This window comes from Mya arenaria, chromosome 3 (genome assembly GCF_026914265.1).
Source record: "Mya arenaria isolate MELC-2E11 chromosome 3, ASM2691426v1".
NCBI classification, from domain to species: Eukaryota; Metazoa; Mollusca; class Bivalvia; order Myida; family Myidae; genus Mya; species Mya arenaria.
Window position 1 is genome coordinate 40,452,577 of NC_069124.1, and position 22,699 is coordinate 40,475,275.

General features: G+C 34.9%; 2 protein-coding genes across 7 annotated transcripts in view; one reads left to right on the forward strand and one right to left on the reverse strand.

Moving 5' to 3' along the window:
• Nucleotides 1-2,294, reverse strand: part of LOC128227720 (amyloid beta precursor protein binding family B member 2-like) — a 74,412-nt gene extending 72,118 nt beyond the window's left edge. For 2 of the 4 annotated variants that reach the window (XM_052938497.1, XM_052938502.1), the window contains exon 1: nucleotides 2,254-2,294. The gene's annotated coding sequence lies outside the window, so the exon portion shown is untranslated. Of the gene's footprint in view, nucleotides 1-2,029; nucleotides 2,072-2,253 lie in introns of those variants that run through there. The other 2 variants (XM_052938498.1, XM_052938501.1) reach the window with 1 other exon arrangement.
• Nucleotides 2,295-7,653: 5,359 nt separating this feature from the next.
• On the forward strand, nucleotides 7,654-22,277 carry LOC128229357 (germ cell nuclear acidic protein-like). 3 transcript variants are annotated; one of them, XM_052941232.1, is made up of 13 exons: nucleotides 7,654-7,718; nucleotides 8,425-8,551; nucleotides 10,727-10,817; nucleotides 11,068-12,985; nucleotides 13,483-13,535; nucleotides 14,338-14,413; nucleotides 14,756-14,997; nucleotides 15,422-15,846; nucleotides 15,901-16,148; nucleotides 19,264-19,348; nucleotides 19,884-20,116; nucleotides 20,278-20,385; nucleotides 21,854-22,277. In XM_052941232.1, exons 2-13 carry the CDS (start codon nucleotides 8,444-8,446, stop codon nucleotides 22,119-22,121), a joined length of 3,855 nt encoding a protein of 1,284 aa, XP_052797192.1. In that variant the 5' UTR covers nucleotides 7,654-7,718; nucleotides 8,425-8,443; the 3' UTR covers nucleotides 22,122-22,277. The 3 variants fall into 3 exon arrangements, with proteins under 3 accessions (XP_052797192.1, XP_052797190.1, XP_052797191.1); XM_052941230.1 differs by having other exon boundaries at nucleotides 15,422-16,148; XM_052941231.1 differs by having other exon boundaries at nucleotides 7,663-7,684; nucleotides 15,422-16,148.
• Nucleotides 22,278-22,699: the final 422 nt, after the last annotated feature.

The window sequence follows — 22,699 nt, forward strand, 5'->3', positions numbered from 1 at the left end:
CAAGCAACTAGTAGATTATATCATGCAGCAGTGGCTGAACAGCAGCGCGTTCACAACATAGGACTGGTTTATGTTCAAGCAGTCTATCAGAACAAACAATGACATTGAAGGTATTACACAATTTCATAATAAATTTTATATCATGACATTCTTTGTAATGAAAAATACGTCTTTGCTGAACATTTAATTGTGTCGCTCCTTAGACAAGAGGCAGGGTTAGCGAAGTTGGCTGTTGATGGCAGTGACTTTGAACGAGGACCATCCAAGTGATCGACACAGCTGGACAAAACCATTACAGTGGTATGTCAACTTGAGGAACCAGGCACGTGTGGTCTAGCTGTACAGCCGGGAAAACTGTCGATGTTATCATTGTATACTGTGCTCTAATCCATTGTACATTTTCTTTTTGTAGGCATGATTACAACAAGTCAAAGCTTTTGTAAATACTTGTTCCAATATTGTACCTATTTCAAACTATATGCTTTTATTTCCAGATCACCAGCACATTCTTATGTTTTAATATGCCATGTTATTGATGTATGTTTGTTACTTATGTCGGAAAACAGCTCTTTGAGCTTATGTTTCTTGTTATCATAATACCCAACTTCAAATAAAGAATCTTGTATCTTGTACTACCATATGTTGGGAACATAACATGGAAGGAACCATGAAGACATCAGTGTTCCTCCAAATGGTTGGAGCAATTTATGGCGTATAGAATGTAATGAACATTTTGCTGATGTAATTTTGTAAACTTGAAATAAGATGTCCGTTCAAATTCTATACAGCATCTATACAGCATCAATGTCATAGAGGATCAATTGCGACATTAAGATAACATATTGCTGTAAATTTTTTGTTGTTTTGTTTTTTAAATAATAATAATAACAGTAAAGCAAGTCAATTTGGGTAGGCATTCATTTAACTTTAGCTGTTCAACCTAAACATTGAAAAGGCATGTACAACAACAACTCCGAAAGGTCATGAACAATTATGCAGTGTAAAAATTCAGCCCATCTTTAAAGAATGCATGTACTGAAAAGTATGTTTCTGGAATGTTTATATACATGGGATTTTTGTATCTTACAAGTTTCCAACAACCTGTAGTAAAAATATAATAGTGTAATTTAAGTAATCACTATTTGATATACAAATACACAATTTAACTTTGTGCATGCATGGCCAGAAAAGTCCAGAAGCCTGGGTCAGTTTTAGTCTAAAATAATAGACGTGTTATACGTGATTATTCCAATCCCTAACGTCTAAACGGGAATGTGCAAAAAACGGGGGTGTTTTAAAAATATTGAAATTGTTTAAAGTGAAGTATTTTATGGTTGAAAATGATCATAAAGAGTTATATTCATATTTTACCATGTAAGTGAAATGTTATTTTGCACTAAACAAGCATTTAATGCAATAAAACAAGTTGTTTACCTTTCCAATAAAACGAAAGTTGACTGACACAGACAACAATTATGCGAAGGGGAACAACTCGATACAATCGTAATAACTCGGCCTCCTCTGACAAAGCTTCGAGATAGACCTCGTTATACAATCGTAACAACTCGGCCATGGCCGAAATGTTCCGAGCGATTTAAAACTGTGCCCTAAAGCCTTGCAGGTGCCCTTCATGTATATATCGGTTGTTTTGACAGGATGAAATGAAGAAAAGCCGTCAAACTCATAATTATAGGTTGGATATTTATTTTTTGTATACGGAACTAATATAAAATAACATTATCTGGTAATATTTCTTGTTTTTATGATATTTTATAGACGCTATATGCTTTAACCCAGAATCATGATCGGAACAACTACCCACTTTTGATACTAAACAATTTGTATGTGAAGGATTTGCCATATCAAAAATCTAAAAAAAATCCGTCAACGTACAATTATTTGGACTCGGGTCAGTTTATAAAATATACCCTAGTGAAACTAAAATGCTTAACAGAGAGCATAAATGAGGTCAAGAATTACGAAATATCAATTATTTGTCTAATCAATCATTTAACTTAAAAATGCTAACCTTCATGTTATACAGTCATTAATTGATATGAGTATAACCATTTCACTGTTCTAATGAGATTGAGTACGAAAAGAAAACTAAAATTATCTTCGGGTTTTCGAACAAAATCATGCAATTCGCTTCTTGATAATGTTCAAAATTGTATATACAATGCTTAATATATAAAGAAATTTTGATATTTTGTTTAAAATGCTATAAATTTGCCGAAAGAGCACCCAAAATACCTGTTAAGTGAATAATTAATTGACAGCTTCTCAGCTTCCGGTGCAGCCTAATTATTTAGTCAAAACGGTATATGATCAAACGGTGACAGTCTTCGTTTTTACATGTCGAACTCCCTAGTGAGCACCTAGACATTGCAATAACGAAAGAGGTTAAAACTTAAGGGAATTCCAAGAGCAAATTTGCATGTAAGGTTAAACACATCACCATTCTGACCTCAGTCAAACAGACAGTACATTGTATCATAAAGACTAGACTTTTCATCTGTACTAAAAATCGCGGTGAAGTACGTATAACTTTGTTCACAAGATGTTAAGGCAAATGGGATTAGTGCTGTCCCATGAACAACTGGTTTCCAAGGTTTTGGTCATGTTGACAGTTTTATGCATAATTTGGTATGTTCGGGTTGTCATTAAACCTTACTTTGAATATATTATATGCTCTTGTCTTTCTTAAATTTAATCAGTGCCTTGTTGAGTTTAAGGGACATTTCATTTGACAATAAATTGACAGTCTTAATTTTGATGCATAGGTTTCTATGGGCTTTTCTTAACTTTTTGGGTCGTGCGGTTTCTCAAATTTATCTGCTTGCCGAAGAAAGGATCCTTTTCAGAGACCTCTTTTGAAATTGTTGAAATTTGGATTTTGGAGTTTTGCATCAAGTCACAAGTTTCGCAGGATTCAGTTCATTCAACCAATGTGCATGCATTTGAATGCATTCGGATTTCTTTGCGTTGAATATTTATTCTAAACAGCATGCTGATATCTTCGAAAGTGAAAACTGATGCAGAGTGTCAATTCAATTCTTTTGCTATTTCTTCGTCATTTTATTCCGTTGGGTTTTAGAGGGTTACAAACTTATATGCGTGTTTTGTCTTGCAAATTTCCAGAACATTTTGGAATTTTCTTTGGCATTTTTGGAATGCCTTCTATGATCATATTTGGTTCTTCTTACTTTCGTATATCATTCTGTTTCTGTTTTCCTTGTAATCAATAGATGTTTTTGCATTTCGCAGTATGTGTATTTTATTCAGGCTGCTCTTCGAGAAAATTCTCTTGATAGCATCTCTGGATTGCTCATCAACGAAGCAGTTTTGTAATTAACGGGGTTGACCTTAGTCTTTTTTCAACTGAAAGAGTTAGTTTACTGCTAAATATTTCACATACCTTTTCAAGATTAGCTTGTAATAATCATCCCATTTTACTATGTCGAAAGCTTGTCTCATTCCTTCGTAGTTTCCTATATGATATTGTCGTTTTCTCATTTGATCTTTTTATTGACAGTTGCATTCAATATTAAGTACAAAGCCGTCACTCTTGCCAATGCTTGGCACTTGCCAATGCTTGGCAAGTATTCTATTTTGACCACCATTTTTTCTTTATCGGTGTAGACCACGTCCATGATCGACGGTACCTGATTTTCCATGTATCTTGTCGAATATTAAATATGCTGAAACAGGAACAAGTCTTTAACAAATTCGGTATTTGTACTGGTTTCAACTATTGTAGAACATTAATCATCCCAATATAACCCTGGCAAAAACTTGTCCTCATTCAGATATCCTGTATTTGATGTATCGCACGACGGGCTTCTATTTACACACCCGAATAGTATTTACTTCGCATCAGATTAATTCTTTGAAGTAAGTCGGGTTAACCTCAGTGGTTGCATTTAAATTTCATTGAATGAAAATTGCTATATATTGCTGTCGAATATATGTTTTGAAAATACTTCTGTAACCATAACTATTTGTGGATCTTTTTCTTGGACCATATTGACTACTTCAAGTTTCTTTAATTTGTCAAGCGTAACAGCGTTAGTAAACAGTTCATTTAGCTTCATATCTTGATCATGTAAATTCGGTTCATATTGAAAGGTTAAGGGGCATAACATTCCACCAATAACTGTCTGATCTAGTATTGATTCGGAAGAAATCTCTTGACTCAAGAGAATATTGGGATTTCCTGTGATTGTGGATAGCTTTTGGCAATGTTCTGCAACGTTTCAGCTATAAACGAGGTGGCTATTATATGTTTAAACGTGTTTCTAAGTATTTCCTTTTGACCACGCATATACATGGCTGTCTCTTCACTTTATGTGTTTGTTCTTTTATTATGTCTGTTGTCTTTTCTTTCTAGTCTTTGTGTTTCTGTCTGTTCTTTAACTACAATAACTTCTTTTTCATTTTCTCACCTGGTGATTTGTTTTTGCATTGTTAAGTAGCTGTGTTCTTAAGTGTTCGTTTTTATGACAATTTGTAGTGGTTTAGGAAAATTGTTTATGTTTTTACCTATTTGACAACTCTGTAAATTAGTTTATTTTAAGTTACAGCTTTGACTGCGTCCTAGTCGTGTTGTATGTTTTCTTGTCCATGTGAAATATTAAAATAATAAGACCCCCGATTCTTTGACTTCAAACTCATTAATTTAAGTTTTAACTAATTTAGACACATCGGGTTTCATGTTGTTAAGTAATTCTTCTTGGGTGATTTCTATTTTAGTTTTGAATTGTAGCTGGGTGTTGATTTCCAATTGTTCATCCATGTTTCCATGTACGTATTGGAGACGTTTTTCTTGCTTCTCATTTAGTGGATCTATTTTGAAGCTTGTGCAATGCCAGTTGTAATCTTGTATGTCCCTACATTCAATTAGAGCCATGTCGTGCGAGTTTTTCTCTTTGCAAGCATTTCAAAATTTAAGTTTGCCTCCATTTCACAACGTCCATTACATCTCAATATTTCTTTTCGCAACTTGTGCAGGTGTTGTCTTCTTCCGCACTTCATGGCATTATTCTGTTGAACAGCGGAGTTCTGGTTTTGTAACCGTGTAATGCTGCAATTGGAACTGGATTGTCCTAGTATTTAGTCGATAAAGCTGTCCTTACAACAACAAATAATGTTAATTGACTTGATTGTTTAGTGTTCAATGTTGGTAGGGCAGTCCCTACAACACCAGAATTTAAATTCTATGTATACCTGTCTATGGCGTGTTATAGCCGGCAGGAAAGTACCCGCAACAGCATAAACCTTCGATTTAACCCGTAATAGTTTTAGGCGAATAACTGGAATGGACGAAGATATTGTCAATTATCAGTCAAACTATAAATCATCATCATCATCATTATCATCATAATAACCATCATCCTCATCATCATCTCCAGTGATTGCATCACTCCGCATGAGTATACTTGCAATTGGTTAAAACGTACACACGCACCAGGCAGGACTGACTGGATGTTTTTAAACAAAAGTTCCACTATTTACAATTTCTTTTAAAAGAATAAAAATATTTCCAAGTAAGTAATATTTTATATGTTGGGTGACCAAAGCTGATTGGAAAGCATTCATGCTGGTCTGGTCAACAATGCCTAATGGCAACTTGTTCCAAAGCATGATGAGTGCGGGCTCGGATTTGGCGGAAGCGTTGATTGTGCCCTTTGGTAGACTTAGCGATGAGGTGTGGACGATCTGGTGTAGTATCCACAACGTAATGAATTATCTTGAAAAACGTGGTTTTTCTCGTGTTGTTGCGCCGGTGTTGGGGGTGTTTCATTTGAGGTCGATAAGCTTGTTGGTGACGCTGCTTGTTCGGGTGTAGTCATGTTTCACGAATCTTGCAGTGTGGTGTTTGGGCCATTTTTAGTTGGTTGATGTGACAGAGTAAGACAGATGACGCGTATTCAAAAGAAGGTCGAAGGTACGTCTTGAACGCATTAGATTTGGCGCTTGGAGGAATAGATAGTTTTGTTCGCCTGAGGCCTGAGGAAGGACATGGTGGAAATGGCTTTTTTGGTGGAGTTATCAGTGTGTTTTGTCCAAGAGAAAAAATGGTAAAACCATTGTTGGCCAGGAAGAGAAGAGGGCCGTGGACGCTACTCTGAGGGACGTCAGAGGTGGCAGGTAGCTGAGAAGGAGCCCTCAAGGACAACCTGTTGTGTGGGCGACGAGAGAAAGTCTTCAGTCCAGGAGTGGGTTGTGCCTCTTTTTCCATAATGGTCCTTTTTCTGAAGTAGACGAGAGTGTGGAACTTTATCAAATGCTTTGGAAAAGTCGAGCAGAACAGCGTTTTTTATGGTTGTTATCCTTTAGTTAAATCAATGATGATCATCTTCAGTCAATCGGTCAAGCTATATATCGATTGGTTAATATTTATCCGAAAAAATAACCGTAACCAATGAAATCATTTAAATGTAAAAACTAGCCTAAAGATAACCTGCGGACAACGTATTCAAGTTTTATAAAATGGGCTGCAGGTGCTGAGTGTCGCAGGAGCGTTTTTTTTAACCGTTGTTGGTAGTCAGAGAGGATGTGCGAGTCAAAGTGAGACATGATATTACTAAAAATGATGTGTTCCAACACCTTACATGAGACTGATGTTAAAGAGATGGGTCTGTAGTTGGATGGTGAGGAAAGATTCCCCTTTTTGAAGACAGGTGAGACAAGGGCGGTTTTCAAATCAAGGGGGATCTGACTTAAGTCCAGAGACAGTTGAAATGTTTTGCTAGGCATGGAGACAATTCTGCTGGGGCAGGAGTAGTCTAGTAGGTATCTTGTCCGGTCCTGGAACTTTGTGTGGTTTGAGGCTCGACAGAAGCTGCTAGGTGCCCTTAATTGTGATATATATATATATAGGGTTTAGAGCTGGTATGCGGCCTGGTGGAAGAGTAGGACGTTGATCCATGTCTTCTTTGGTGAAGACATAGGTGAACTGGTCTTTCAGAAGTTCAGCATTCTGTTTACCGTCCCCGTATGCCAACCAGTCCTTTTTGAGTGAGGACACACCTAAGTTGTCTTTTTTCTTGAATTTGATATAGTTCCAGAAGAATTTGGGTCTGGTTGTCTGGCTGAAGCATGTCTGATATGTGGGCATCGTGGATGGACCTGCCTAGTTGCTGAGCTTGCCTTTTAATATCTTTGTATTTGAACCAGTCAGATGGGGGGGGGGGATTCTTGGCACGCCGGAACCATCTTCTTTTCAGTTTGTTGATTTGCCTTGTATCCCTTTTCTTTAATGGTATTTATGTTGGCCTTTCCCCACATGTGCATGGTACGCTTTGCAGGTTTAAGACGTGTGACCCACATGTTGGTGTCAACAAATATGGCATGCTGGTCGCTCAAATCCCTCGGGTTGCTGTGCAGCGTTATGGTCGTTTTTTTTAGGAAAAGGTCCAGTATATTGTGTGTGAGTCCTAGTTCAGGCACATGAGATGGCTTGGAATAGATGTTTTGAATATTCTTCGTCATTATTAGTTTGTCTGTAATCTGACGTGTATCCATTATATCTGTTATAATACACTTCATCCACTGGAGGATTCTCCTTTCTATCCTGACCCAATTGTCATAATCTGTTTACCGACTCTTTATTGCCGCTTTGTCTAATACATAATAACCTTTGGATGCAGGCTTTTGCACCGGAAGCGGGAAATTCGAGAGTGTAAACAAATAAATTTTGTATTTTTGACGACAAGGTAGACATAAATCACCCTGACACGAGTCATAAATTTTTAATTTATTATTAACATGATAATTCCTATTAGATTATCATCTTTGAATTACTGATATTTTAAGACTAGTGTGAAATGTTGAAAAACAATATGTTTTCGCGAATTATTTTTAATGTTATTCAAGTTATTGATAATTGACATACAAATCGTGGACCATAAACATCGAGATATGTACATAAACATTAAACCTCATTTGTACCAATTGACAAACATTTTCAAATACACATTTTTTGGTATTAAAAGTTTGTGAACTTCACAAACAACAACTCTATGTTATACTGTCAGACTAAGTCATTCTAAAATGGCGTTCAGGCTTTTTTTTAATGATGGTTAGTCCAGGCTAACCATTATTAAAACAAAAATATGCCTGCAGGGTTCTCAATAAGTTTTGGTTGAACCGTCTCAAATAGTAAACGACCAGCTTTTACTTATTCTACTAAAAATTCATTTAGTTTTCCAAATTTGAACAAGCCCTATTGCCATTTGAACCGTCCATTTTGGCCGGCAGCCGGTTCTTATTGAGAACACTGTGCCTGGACGGCACTTTAGAATGACTACTGCCAGACTATGGTGTCAGTTACTCGTCTATAATGACTTACTATTACAGATATTCTGAGATAAATAATAACATTTAATCAACTCTTATCAACTTGTGATTGATATTTTGCAGTATTTAGCACTCCTTAATCATGGCAGCCAAGGGCCCATCAGGTGTCGATGCACAGGAGATGTTTGAGCGAATGGGAAAGAAGCTTGGCTGGTTCCAGCATGGAAGTCTTGAAAAGGCAATGCATTCGGTAATTTGGTTTACAAGTACTTACAAAGTGCTTAAAGTCACTTTATATATGAGGTTACTTTATATTTGCATTTCATATTATTTCAAATAAGTGTAAAATAGCTCATAGACTCAGTGTTTGAAATTCGCGGTAAGTCCGATAGCCCGAGGCTACCTTATTACAGCTCGGGCTACCGAATTTCCGTAAAAACTAGCCCGACTGGGCTACCGTTTTTTCCAAATGAAATTTAATAAAAAAAACATGCCAATTAAATGCGTACAGCATCGTGTTTTATATGCTTATTATTTAAAAATGCGTCCAACCAGGTAACACAAGCGAGTAAGACCAAGTCGCCTTGACAACGGCGAAAGATCAATGCGAAGTCAGAATCGCTGAATTTTACGATGATCAAAAAGCTTATTGCTCTGTGGTTCAGGGCCATGAGCAGAATGTTTGTTTATTCAATTAGTATATACATACAATGTGTCAAGAGTAATTAAAGCCCGAAGTGACAAGTGACTATCGATCTGTTTGTAACCAGTAACTGTGTCTATTAGTAACAATCAAACTCAATGACATCAATAACTCCGCCCATTATGAAATTAACAATAACCTTGGCAGCTTTCCCTAAATACGATGGCAGTGAAAAACAGCTACGCTAAATATCAATATCAAAATTGATACATTATTTATTTTGTTTAAATAAATTTTATTATTTTCGAAAATAAAAAGATAGATTTTAAGGTTTAAATGCGTAAAAGAAAATAAACATTTTACAAACAATGTCTTAATTGTGTGGGAAACAGGTGCTTATTTACTTCCTGACAAATTTAATCAAAAGTAAGGAGAACTGTTGGCATAGTTAAACCGTTGTTAATGTACAGCACTGTAAGGTTCTATTATATACATATAATTTGCTTTGCCATTTATTTTAAAGAATATTAATAGGTCAATTGGCAATAAAAACATCGTTTTTTTTTTTTTTTTACTTCCGGAACTTGAAAGTGAAACTGAAAGTAGAAAGAAATCGTCATTGCACAATCGCTGGTGCATATCGGATTTGACTAGGATGCATTGGATCAAAGGGGTACATCAGATAAAGGTTTTGGGTTGTCTGTATATAACCCCCAGACCACTCACAACTTTTATGTGATGCACCCCTTTGCATTGGATAAGAGAACTAATTTTACATTCATAATTCTTATCATCTTTTAATAAATGATATGTTCAACTGAGTCAGATTTTTTATCTACCTATATTTTTTCCATGGGGTGGGGCGCGCGATTTTTTTAGTCTGCGAGAAGTTCACTTTGTTTAATAATTGTTGATGCATTGACTTGTCTAGATTAAGGAACATTTATTGCATTATTGAAACTGAATGAGCGTGCTCGAATGTATTCAAACTTCCATAAATTCTTCCTAAAGAATGATGATTTATGGTGTTTATGTTTGGGCAAGTTAAATTGGTTTTGGGCTAGTAAAATTTCCCATCAGGTCGCCCAAATGGGCTAGTGGATAAAAAATCTGAATCTCGTACACTGTAGACTTCTTGTATAACTGATGACTCTTAAGAACTGACCATTTTGCTTCAGCACCCATATAAGTTAGAATACTTGTACTCCTAATTTAAGACAATCAGTTCTAAATCTCTTAAAGTATTTGGTGTTTGCACTTATTTGTCAGCCAGTGACAATCAAGGATTTACCCCATTTACTGTAGCTCCATATCATGTAGAGAAGCTCTAAAAGTGAATACAACATTTATTTTCATAGGTCTCTGTGACTTAGTAATGTTGTCTTTTTTTATAGATCGCTATGTCCTCTGTGTTTTCAAAATAACAATTATCTGGATTATTGGTCCAGTACTTTGTCGTTTCACTGGATTTAAATGAGTATGTCTGGCACATGAATTTGTTCTTAAAATAAGTATAAATCTATGAAACTGAATTTTAGATCAGGAGCTTAACTTTTTCACTGTGAAATTTCATTTGAAAATATTCAGTATTTCTCGAGTTTTTCAAGAAATACATTCTTTTTCAGACCAAAATAGGTCCCTTACCTCTATGACTTTTTAGGTTTTGTCTTTGGCTTTGTAAATACCTGCTATATGAAAAAGTTTACTTTCATTACAGAATGTATTTTGCATGAAAGATTGAGTTTTGTTCAAACAATTAATTACTCTATGTTTCTTTCCTAGTTGTCAGAAAGTGCTAAAAAGAAAAGGCCAACTGTAAAATCCAAATTACAAAGTGGAACAAAAGAAGGCATTGTAAAAACAGGCCATATAGGTTAGTGTAATTTATTATAGTTCTCAACGTAATTGATTGTGATCGTGAGATATGGTTTCCATTTTTAACATATATTATAAGACTTCCTTAATAAGTTAGTTAACAATGAATATGAGTTCTTATAAACAATTTTGAACTTCCGTAAGTATTACAGTTTCTTTAAGCTTATAAGTCATATAATTTAATACAACATTTATAAGCTTCACATTATTACATGAATCCATGCTTATGCTTTTATTGTATTTCTCAGATTCAAACAGTGACAAGAAGAAATTGAAGCCAAAGCAGCTGACCTCAAACACCAACCACCATTGTCCAGTGACAAAACCAAACCTAAAGAATAAAGTGTTTGTTTCTGCAGCCAATAGTTTCAATGATATTCTATCATCTGACAGTGATGAATTAGTATCTGATGAAGAGAAAGAAAATGTGCTTAAACCTTTACCAAAATTTTCTAAAATCAAGCTTACAGGCAAACAACTCAAGCCAAAGCCTGCAAAGGCTGGTAAATCAGTTTTGAAGCTGTGTAGTGATTCTGAAGAAGAGGAAGTAGAAAAGAAAACAGACAAGAGTCCTGAAAAGTATGAGGTTGAGATTCTGGAGGAAACAGATATTCCAGAGTCTCCAGAAAACAATGGCAGATCAAGAACAAGTGATTTGTATGACTATACCATTATCAAAAATAGAGAGTCAATTGCCTCAATGACGTTTAATTTTGATAATCTTGGTGAACCTTTGGTGGAGTCGACTAGGATTCATAGACGAAGTAGTCCTGGTTTTAAGGAATTAGTGGACAATCTGAGTAGTTCGACAAATAGTTCTAATAATGACTCTAATTTGACATTGTCTGATTGTGGTGTGAAGGCAAATGTTCCAGATGCTATTAATGTCAGTGTAGAACTATGTGAGACTTTCAATGATATTAAATTAAAGAGAAAAGACTATAATCTTGATAGTTCAAATGAAGATTGTATTGAAGACACTAGATACATGACAGCAGTTGAAATTTTGGATGCAGGTGATTCACATCTTAGACAAACAGAAACTAACAAATATTGTGCAGAGGAAGAAAAGGTGAATGTCTTGAGTTATGAAAAAACAAACAGTCTGGGAAAAGGGTGTGATACAAATATTTTGGATAAAGTTGCTCCTGTTAAATTGAACATCATTCTGGACAGTAGTGACAGTGAAGAAGAGATGGTGGAAATTGTTGATGTTGCTGTGCAGACAGAAGATGATTGTCAGATGGGTGAGAAAGAATGCGAGTCTGATGATATTATACCAGAAGATGTAAATGATAATGATGACCTTACTTGCTGGAGCAAAACTGTCAATGTTTATGGTGAAAAGACAATTGATAGTAGTCCTGTTGGTGAAGTAATTGCTGTAGAGGCTGATGTATATGATCAAGAGACTCAGATTCATGATGTTGAGAAGCTAAAGCACATTGAGTCAGAGGAAAAGGTTTATCAGAGCAATACATTGCAAGACGCAAATGATGTTGAAAGCTGTGTAACGGTAGTGGATGGAGATTTTGAAAAAGGAAGGAAATATCTTGATGATACTAAAGAATCTATGTATTATGATGTGGAAAATGATGTCTATGAAAATCCTACAAAATGTGATATGACTTCTGGAACTGACTCTGACTTATATGAGCCGGAAACTATTGAGAAAGACACAGAGGTTGAAGCTGACAATACAGATGATGCTCTTTGTAGTGATGAAGAAGAAGAGAGGGCAGAGACTGTTGATGACTCAGATGGTGATGAGGGAAATGCCATTGATAGATCATATGATACAGAGTCTTCAGAGAAAAGTGAAGTTGAAGTTATTGATGTTGCTACACAGACTCCTCAAAGTTTTACAAGAACTGGAAATACAAAGAAAAGTTCAGAAAATGGGGAAGACTCGAGTGAAAATTCTGTTGCCATGGAGGCAGCCAATATTTCAGACAATGAAAGTTCAACAAACACTGATACTGATAGGACTGGTAATCACTCTATAGATATTAAGCAAGACAATACTGACGGCAACAAGCGAATGCATGGGGTAAACGATTTAAAGGGTCAAGGAACAGAGTACAGCTTTGCTAGTATTGCAAAAGAAAAAACGAACAGTGAAGCTTTTATGCCTGAAGAGATGGACACTACAAAACCAAGCTTCAGGTATATGTGTTTCTTATTGCAGCCTGTTTGTGTGATTGAGATTCCATAATATCTGATATTTTAGTGTTTTTCCTTGGCTCTCATGGCCCAATTCCCCTATTTTTCTCCTTTTTGCCAAAACGATGCAATTTTTCCCCTATCAAAGGGGCCCCGCCACCATTTCCTTAAAAGTGGAAAAAACCCACTGTATTTGTTTTGTTGGAAATAGATATGCTAAAGACTGACTAAATATAATGATTTGAAAGGGAGAATATATATGATAAATTTACACTTTTTTCATCTAAGACTTTAGACTCCTATTATATAAGCAAACATATTGAGGATTAAAAGGATTGCTTTAAAAAGATAATGTAGATGTATTTTAATTGAACTAATTATACCAATATGATAATGTCCTAATGAGGGCTGAATAAATGAATGGAATTGTACATACAATTTCAATACATGTTAGCATGCTAAAGTCAAATGATGTTTGAATACCTGTTTTTTAACTGTAGATCTCGGAGGAAGTTGAGCAGTGATTCCAGTGGTGAGGATGACCTTGAAGCATGTATGTATATTGCTGGAATTTTAAGTTTGCCATTTTTGATTTAGCAATGTTTATTATTGCACCTTATGATGACTCTAGATTGAGAGATGTACACACATAATGGAACTCATTTGCAATTATACAGTCAGACATCTAGATTCATTAATTTGTTTTGAATATTGTGAACAAAATGCTTGTTAAATGATAAAACATTGTGAAAAGTTTAAATAAGAGCTCTATCGTTTATAATTGTTTATAAATGCGACAGAAAAATCTCATTTTGCCAGGGAACGGAAGTAATACTACTACTAACACTTTTGAAATTTGACTATTATTTTAGACTTAAATTCATGAAAATCTGTTCAAATGATTATCTGTCAGTTTTTAATGCATCTTCATGTTTTAATTTCATTGAAATGATTAAAACAAACAAGAATTTGATTTAGGAAGATAAAAATATAAACCATTATAATTTTTTTTAATTAATGGCTACTTGACCACAAATTTCCCAGTTAAAAAAACGCCAAAATAGCAATAATATTTTATTTATCTCTAACAAATCATATGCCTTTTTTTTCTTAATCATTAAAGTCAAATGATTAAACATAGTGCATTAAAATTAAAAAAAAAGATTTTTTGCATCAACCTATACTGTGTTGCTTTAAATATTTATTTTTTGATAATCTATGCACGTGTAGGAATATTAGATTTTGATAGAAAATATATTGGTTTTGGTCTATAAATGCTGCTTTTAGGTACAATACATGTACTAGTAACTGGTATTCTATTTTAAGGAGACTGCATTTAAGTCTTGCAACTTTAGTTTTTCAGAAATTAAAGAAACCAGACAATCCAGGGAAATATGAGAATGAAGAGGAGTCTGAGGCCAGCTCCATGAGGTATGATTAGTGTTGGGAATCAGACCAAATATGACTATATCAAGTAGCAGATATTTGAAAATTGATCGATTATTTTCATGCTACATACAAACATTTTAAATACTCTTTGCATTTTGTACAACTTGGTGAAATCATTTTTCGGCCAATGGTTCACTATTCAACCAGAAGTTTTATCAAACAAGATGTTTGACCAAAAGTTAAGCCTCAATTTGATTTAAAAAAATCAATAAATAAAGCTATAATCACATTTCAAAATCTTAATAACTCATTTTTCCTCAATTTAAGTCTTTGGGCTAAAAATGTCTGTGATGTGACTTATGTTTTCTTCTCCCTCAATTTTAGCATGGATGAGTTCATCGTTGAAGATGACGAAGAGATCAGCTGTGAGAGTGACGCTGACGAAGATGATGCCTTTTACCTTAGAGAGACTCAACGAAAAGAGCAACAGGAGCTGCGTAAAATAGAGAGTCGATACAGGGGGCAGCATATGCAGGATGATGGGGGGTCAGATGATGATGAAGATGACGATGATGTATACTCTCCTGGAGAAGAAAGCGATGATAGTGACAGCGACTTCTCTTCTAGTATGTTTAATTTGTTTGGGTTTAATTGAAAAGCATCACCCACCAGTGAACATTTCAACATTGATGATAAAGTTATTCTGTGAAAAACAACTTTGTTATCACTGTTACAATACAGAGTATTAAGAATTGTGAATTGCTAATGCATCAACCTTTTTCAAGACTTGTTTGGTTAATGTTAATGTTTGATAAAAAGAATAAAGCTCTTTTTTGTCTAACATAAATAGAGTACATATTAGCTGATTTCCAATGTACAAGTAGAGTAACTTAATAGCTCATACAACATGTACACTTAATGCATCTGTTTATTTACTATGAGTGTGTTTGTCTCTCCAGATAGCTGTATGTGTTTGACAATTCTGAAATTGTCTTTGCCTTGAATTGAAATTGATCATTCTGATTCATTATATGTTCATATCCTTTGCAGAGGTGTACCCTCCAAGTGTGACCAAGCAAAAGAAGCAGAAATACAAAGTGAAGGCCAAGGTTGATCCTGTCTCTTTCTGTATCAGCTCAGACAGTGAAAGCGATGATCTACCTGACATTCTAGAAACAAGGCATCATACTGGCAGTGGCACTCAACACAAAAGCGAGGGTGGCACGCAACGCAAGAAGAAATCTGACATAAGCAAAGAAAGCAGTGTCACCGGAATATCAGACAGTAGTAGAAATTTGGTAAACGACAACGATGACAGCAGTCTCTTCAAAACCCCTAATGTTATAAAAAAGAAGGGTAATAGTAAGTCTGGAACAACTCCTAAGACTAGTGATAAAGGGAAACCTGGAAAGGTTTCTTTCAATGAGTTTATTTCCTTGTCCAGTGGCAGCGATTCCGATGACTATATGGTTGAGGTGAGCACTGGTAGCGTGTCCAGTGGCAGCGATTCCGATGACTATATGGTTGAGGTGAGCACTGGTAGCGTGGGAGCTTCCTCAGATAATTCTGTGTTCAAAACACCAAAGTTGCCTGGCAAAGGGACAAAATCAAAGACCACTACTCCCAGATTAGGTTTACCAGAATCAAGAACTTCTGGATTGTCAACGGATTCTGAAGCAGGGAGATTTACTCCATCCCACTCAAGGAAGACTTATACCTTCTTGGAATCCCTCTCTAATACTGTGCCTGATGATTGTAGACATCCTGAGGCCAAAAGGTAAACATGGTGGTTAGGAAATCATTGTTGTCAAAAATATTCTTAAAATCGATAGACATACATGTAGTTATACTTATTATTTACTTGGAAGAGTGAATATGAACCGAATTTCATAGCAAATATTAATGTTGTCTGCCATAATTTCATAATTTAGATTATAAAAATGTTTTAGATTGTTTTGGTATTTTTATTAACACAAGGCCACTACTTTTATATAAATTGGTTTACAAAACCGGCGGGTCTAATTTTCCGAAAAGTACAAAAAAAATAAAAAATGAATTTCACTAATTTTTCAAAATTATTTTCACGACCGTATTGACTTTGGTGCGAAACGAAAGAAAAACGCACAGATAAGAATACGAATGCAGTAGATCTCGACTGGTTTGTTGTTCCGTGGCCGTATTTGCCAATTTATAGTGATAGCATGTGAGCCAGTCAACTGTTATGGCAGCGCCGATTGCAATGGCGGAATTGACGATAGCAGTCATTATTTGTATGAAATAATTAATTAAAATATGCAGGAGTTGTTAAAATAACAATAGCAATAAACATTGGCAAATTTAACAGCCGACACAAACAATAACTGTCACGTGATTGTTGTTATTCCCCGCCAATTTAGGTCATGAAAATATTGTTGTTTATAGATAAAAATAAAATTGTCAGCGGCTGCCATCGAATTAGTAGACACAAATATCTGTAAATTATGTTTGAGAAAAACATTTTATAAATTTTATGGTTAAATATCAAATAACAGTGCACTAAGTGTGAGTGGTGAAATCGAAAGTAAAATTTCTAAGTTGATACCGGTGACCTAATTTCACAAGTTCGGTCGATGGTGTTTATGGATTTAAAATCACAAAATGGTTTGAAAATACTTGTAATTGAGTCAATGTAAAGCTTGTGTTTATTCTAGATTACATGTTTATTCATGTTTGGGTCAATAGTAGAGTAAAAACAATGAAAGAGTTGAACACATGTCTCAATGACATTTTAATACTAATGCCAGGAGCTGTGTGCAAAACATTTAGATAAAACAACACGGAAAACTATTTTGAATAAGTCCATTTCAATTTGTAATGAACTTGATATTTCACTATAAATGAGATTTGTTGTTGTAACCAAGGAATACTCTTTAAAATGAAAAATAAACAAGCATGAAGTATAGATGCCCTGTGAACTCGTGTATAGACAAAATGGCGGAGTTGGGAGAAGATGAAAATATCCGATACATAATTATGGATTTCTCTGTTACTATCATTGGTACATAAAGTTAAGTCACATGCTAGATTTATTATTTTGTTATGTGATTTTTATGTACTGATGTGGTAATTTGCTGCAAGATTTGAATTTGAAATGGATTTGGTGAACATCCCATGGTAAATATCCCGGTCCGAAAATATCCGAACTTAGCATGAATCGGGTTACACATAACTAGGTTCACCATGGTAAAGGTTATTAAAACTCAAATCTAGGTCTAGTTTGGTTTTTAGTTTTTCAGGAATTGCTTTCACAATGTTAAAGCTCAAATGTCTTCATAAAATGTTACTTTCTTATTTACAAAATTGGTAATTATTTCACGTTATTGGCATTTTCCAATATTGAAATAACTGAAACAATGTTTAGAAAATATTATGTATTGTTTTAATACAGTGCAATTTTTTGTATTTTAATGCGTAAAATTGCCTTCTCTTTTTTCAATTTAATATTGTTCAGTTTAGTGTTCTGCATTCACTTTTGCTTTAGCATACCCTTGAAGCTTAACAAATGTCTTGCTGAGTGATATTCAATGTATCTTTGATAAAAAGTGTAGTTTATACATGTAAACATGTTTTATAGTCAATTTCATTGATGTTTTATATGCACAGTATGTAAGATTTAAATTGTGTGTTTAATTAGAACTTTGAAACTTTGAGTGTATTAAAACATGCATTAATAGCAGTTTAAAAATTTAAAATGTCATGTAAATGATATAAATTTTCAATGTTTTTATGTTGTTCTCTGATTTTTACCCTTTAAGAGTATGTTTTGTGACTTTTTTCCTTTTTTTTTTTTTTTTTTTTTTTCGACCGCCTGGTGGACATTTTCCCCAAAAATTCTTGTAAACCAAAAAATAAAAAAGGAGTGGCCCAAGAGGCTGAAAAATTCATGATTGCATTTCATGTTGTCTGTCATCAGTGTGTGTATACCACGTGATAAATTATGTCATATATGCTACATCGGAAGGTAACATTTTGCATAAAATGAAGACTTAAATCAAAGATAACTTTTCTTTTACTACACCATTTTAAATGAAACAAAGGGCAGTCTTTGTCACTTAAAGAGCCCCGCCTTTGTTTTATTACCGAAGTTTGATTAGGTGATTAGTTTCATCAAACACTTCAACAAACCTGTTTCCATAATAATGTTTTGACAGTGCTCCGTCAGACGGCCGAATTGCGAAAAGGTTTTTCAAAGTGTTTGCAGAAACTAAACTCTCAATCAAACTCTGGTAAAAGACTGAAGGCGCGGCTTCATAAGAGGCGTAGACTGCGCTATGTTTCATCTAAAATGGTGAAAAAATAATGAAGTTATCTTCTTTTTTTTTAAGTCTTCCGACGTAGCATTTATGACGCAATTTATCACGTGGTATACACACACTGGTCATAATCTCAATTCTAAAAATGTATCAGATAAATTTTTGTTTTTGTATTTTTACAAAGGCAGGAAGCTAAAATTTTAAAATGAGTCTATACTCAAGGAATATATACAGTTCATGTACATGTATATTTCGCTTAAAAATATTGATGCAGGAATAATCTTTCGAGGTCTGTATTTTTTGTTGTGTAACATGCAAATGCGTCTTGTAATAATTCATATTATTTTAATTGAGGAATTATTTGATAATTTGAAAAAAGTGTGTATTTGTCATGCAACATTAGTTAGATTCATCATCTAAACTAAAACATATTTTTTCGTTAAAACTTCTCTACCACAGAAAAATTCTATCCAATGTGTTTTGTTAAAATGGACATCAGTATTTGTTTCTATCCAGAAAACAGACTTGAGCGTGATTCAATAGCCTTTCAGCTACAAGAAATAAGTATAAACTTAATATATCTGTCTTATACCATTTCAGGTATGTGTCTGGCTTCAAGAAGCTGAAGGAAGAGCTGACCAAGCATCTATACAGCATGTTTAACTGCACAGTGTTTGAGGGAAAGGTGAGGGTGTGTTAGGGAACTGCACTTTAATGGGAATAATAAGAATGTTTAGATAAATATGTGTGTTATGTATTCACGTTTATTTAATATGTTTATGTGAGTATGACATTCAACAACCCTTTCTTAATATAGTAATGGTATTTATTGCATGCTTAGGCATATGTGAAAGTCCAACTTTGAACATTTTTCAGAGTAACAAACTGTAAAGAAAATTTTGAAAAAGATTAAGTCACCTTGACAATAAAAATTGTTTTATGCTGCAGTTCTTTGCTATGCAATGGGTTAAGCTTAAATATGGCATGGTACTGTTAGCTATACAGGTTTTGAGAAGGTGGGTTAGCAGCCTGGTACTCAGTCGGTACAACACTCACCTTGCTAGCTTGGGGTCTTAGGTTTGAGTCATGGTCTGGATGCACATTCTTCTCACCCTGTGACACTTGTCCAAATATATAAGTTAGAATGTAAGTACATGTACCTAATAACGTTCTTATACTGAAATAATCATTATTTTCTGTGTTTATATCCAATTTCCTAGTTGCCAGCAGACATGAGAGTAGAATGGAACAAACGCCTTCTCAAAACAGCTGGCTTTTGTGCGTACAAGAAAATCAGGAAAACTGAGGAGCGGACAGCTCGTATAGAACTCTCGGACAAAGTGTGTGACACAGCAGACAGGCTGAGAGATACGCTCATACATGAGATGTGCCATGCAGGATGTTGGCTGATCAACGGCGTGAATGGAGGTCATGGGCCCTTTTGGAAATACTGGTACGGCTATGTTGTAGTTATACTTGTAAGGTGCGAGAAAATTATGTAAATGATAAACAAAATTCATCATCATCATCATCTTCATCATCATCATCATCACATTGAAAGCCCTTTGAAAACAGAGGAAAAACATCAAAGTCAGTTTGCTATCTATTTTTCAGGGCCCGCCAGTCAACCAAGATTTACCCAGAACTTCCAGCTGTCACTCGGTGCCATAGTTATGCCATCAACACAAAATACACTTACAGATGTAAAACATGCCAATATAGGTTCGTATACATAATGAACATATTTTTCATTTAGTATGTTTTATAACTTGTCTTTCTTTAAACAAGATTTCTTTGACATTCACTGACTTTCACTTGAAAGAAACCTTTCCAGGTTTGATAAATTTGATAAGACAATTGTCTTAAAGTATAGTGAATATGTTCTCAAAACATGAACTGTTGTTTTTTATGGTCTACATGGTTTAAAGCTATTTTATTTTCAAAGAACATTCAAATACAATAGTACACACAATATTAAATGTTAGGATTGGGCTGGAAGAAGATGAACAACTTTTGAGAGCCCATTCCAACAGTTGATAAATTGCAAAATTTAGGCATATCTTGGCTTTTTAGATTATACAAATTTGCTTAAGCAGTCTGTCCATCTGTCTGTCTGGGCTAAGCTAAGGGTGTTTAGAGGGTGTATCTTTTAGGATTTCAAGATAATGCGGTCATGTTTTTCATTGAAAAACCATGTAAATATACATGTTTTAGTGTAATGAAGGGAAAAACACATGAACAAGAAATGCTGGAATGCCCTGCCAACATACCAATTTTAGGGGCTGTGTCCATTAGGTTTTATTGTTCGTATCCGCTATTAAATTGCTTAAAAGATTTTGAAATAACAAATGTTCACCTTACTGATATAATGTGCAGAGCGCATGATACAACCAGAGTTGTTCAAGGTCAATGGCTCCATATCTCTTGAAATGCTTGATTTAACGTCAATGTTGAACTTTGAAATAACTGGCCGTATTGAGATGAGGTGCAGAGTGCATGTTACAACTAGCTTGGGTCAAGTTCACACTTAGAGGTCAAAGGTCATATGACTATATTTCGTGATTTTGAAACAACTGGCCACAAATGTTTACCATATTGAGGCAATGTGTAGAGTGCATTGCCAATTAGCCTGATTCAAGGTCAATGTCACACTTAGAGGTCAAAGGTCATATGACTACATTTCATGTCTGCTCCGTATCTCTTGAACTGCTTGAAAGATTTTGATAAAACTTGCCAGAAATGGTCACCATATTAAGACAATGCACAAAGTGCATTTTACAACTGTTGACTGTAGAACTATTTTATTACTATATTTCGTGTCTGATGTTCACCATATTGCTTAGGTCAAGGTCACAACTAGATGTCAAAGGTCATATCACTTCATTTTGTGTAGGCTCCAGATCTCTTGAACCACTTGAAGAATCTTACAACCAGTTAGGTTCACGTTTATGGGTAAGTGGTAGTATGACGACATTTCGTGTCAGCTCCATATCTCCCGAAGGCTTTGAAATAACATGCCACAAATGATCAGCATATTGAGACAACATGCAGAGGGGGCAACATAAGTTTTTGATAACATATACAACCTTCTTGTTCTTTCTGATTTTAATGATCTTGAATGAAATAAAATCACATCTTTTACCAGAAACCTTTACAACCCTTTCACCAGCATGTGTTCCCTTCTTAACAGCATAGGACGTCATTCAAAGTCTATGGATCTGAAGAAGTGGATGTGTGGTAAATGTAAAGGCCAGTTTGAGCTGCTTGTCAACCTCAAGCCCACGACGCCAGGCTCCGCACAAACTGCTGTCCCTACCACGCCTCGAACACCCAACAGATTCGCTTTGTTTGTGAAAGACAATTATAAGGTCGTGAAGCAACGAAACCAGGACTTGAAACATGGTGATGTTATGAAGGAACTTAGTAAAATGTTTGCTGAGAGCAAGATATCTTCTTGAAGCGTGTTGAAAGTTTGTACAGAAACCATCATAATTGTGAATGACATGTATCTTTTCTCACTATGTTTAGTTTCCATGGAATTTTATTAATACATTGTACAATGATTAGTGCACTAATTTTCTTCAGAATGCAATAAAAGACAAAAAAAACTTTTATTTAATTTCTTCTGTAGCTGTGTTCATTGTACAACCTTCTGTCTGCCTGCTTCATATTTTAGTCACTGACAGTAAACTGCTGGTAGACTGTTTTTTCACTGTCTTGTCAGTGTACTCAGTCATCAAATTATTCTTTTGGATGAACAAGCCCTTATTCATATACTACTGCTTTGCATTGCATTTTTGAACAATTCCTGCTGTATAAAACCAAGAATTTGATCAAGCCCGAAAGCGTTTTACCAGTTCAGGGCTTGTGCTAATTTTGACCACTATACTCAAATATATATTTCTCATTAAGAATGTAACAGCCATAGCCAAAGACTCCTAGCTTTAACCAGATTCTAAAACTTCTGTTCTAAAACTTTACCAGACTGATCTGGCGGGTCAGCAGTCATCAAAGTTACAGTTTGGGATTAAAAAGT

What these genes read in the sequence shown, in the direction of transcription:
- LOC128229357 (XM_052941230.1), top strand. Translation starts at nt 8,444, where the DNA reads ATGGCAGCCAAGGGCCCATCAGGTGTCGATGCACAGGAGATGTTTGAG. An exon ending in ACTACAAAACCAAGCTTCAG is followed by an intron (nt 12,986 to 13,482) that starts GTATATGTGTTT and finishes TTTTAACTGTAG; the next exon opens with ATCTCGGAGGAAGTTGAGCA. An exon ending in TGAGGATGACCTTGAAGCAT is followed by an intron (nt 13,536 to 14,337) that starts GTATGTATATTG and finishes TTGCAACTTTAG; the next exon opens with TTTTTCAGAAATTAAAGAAA.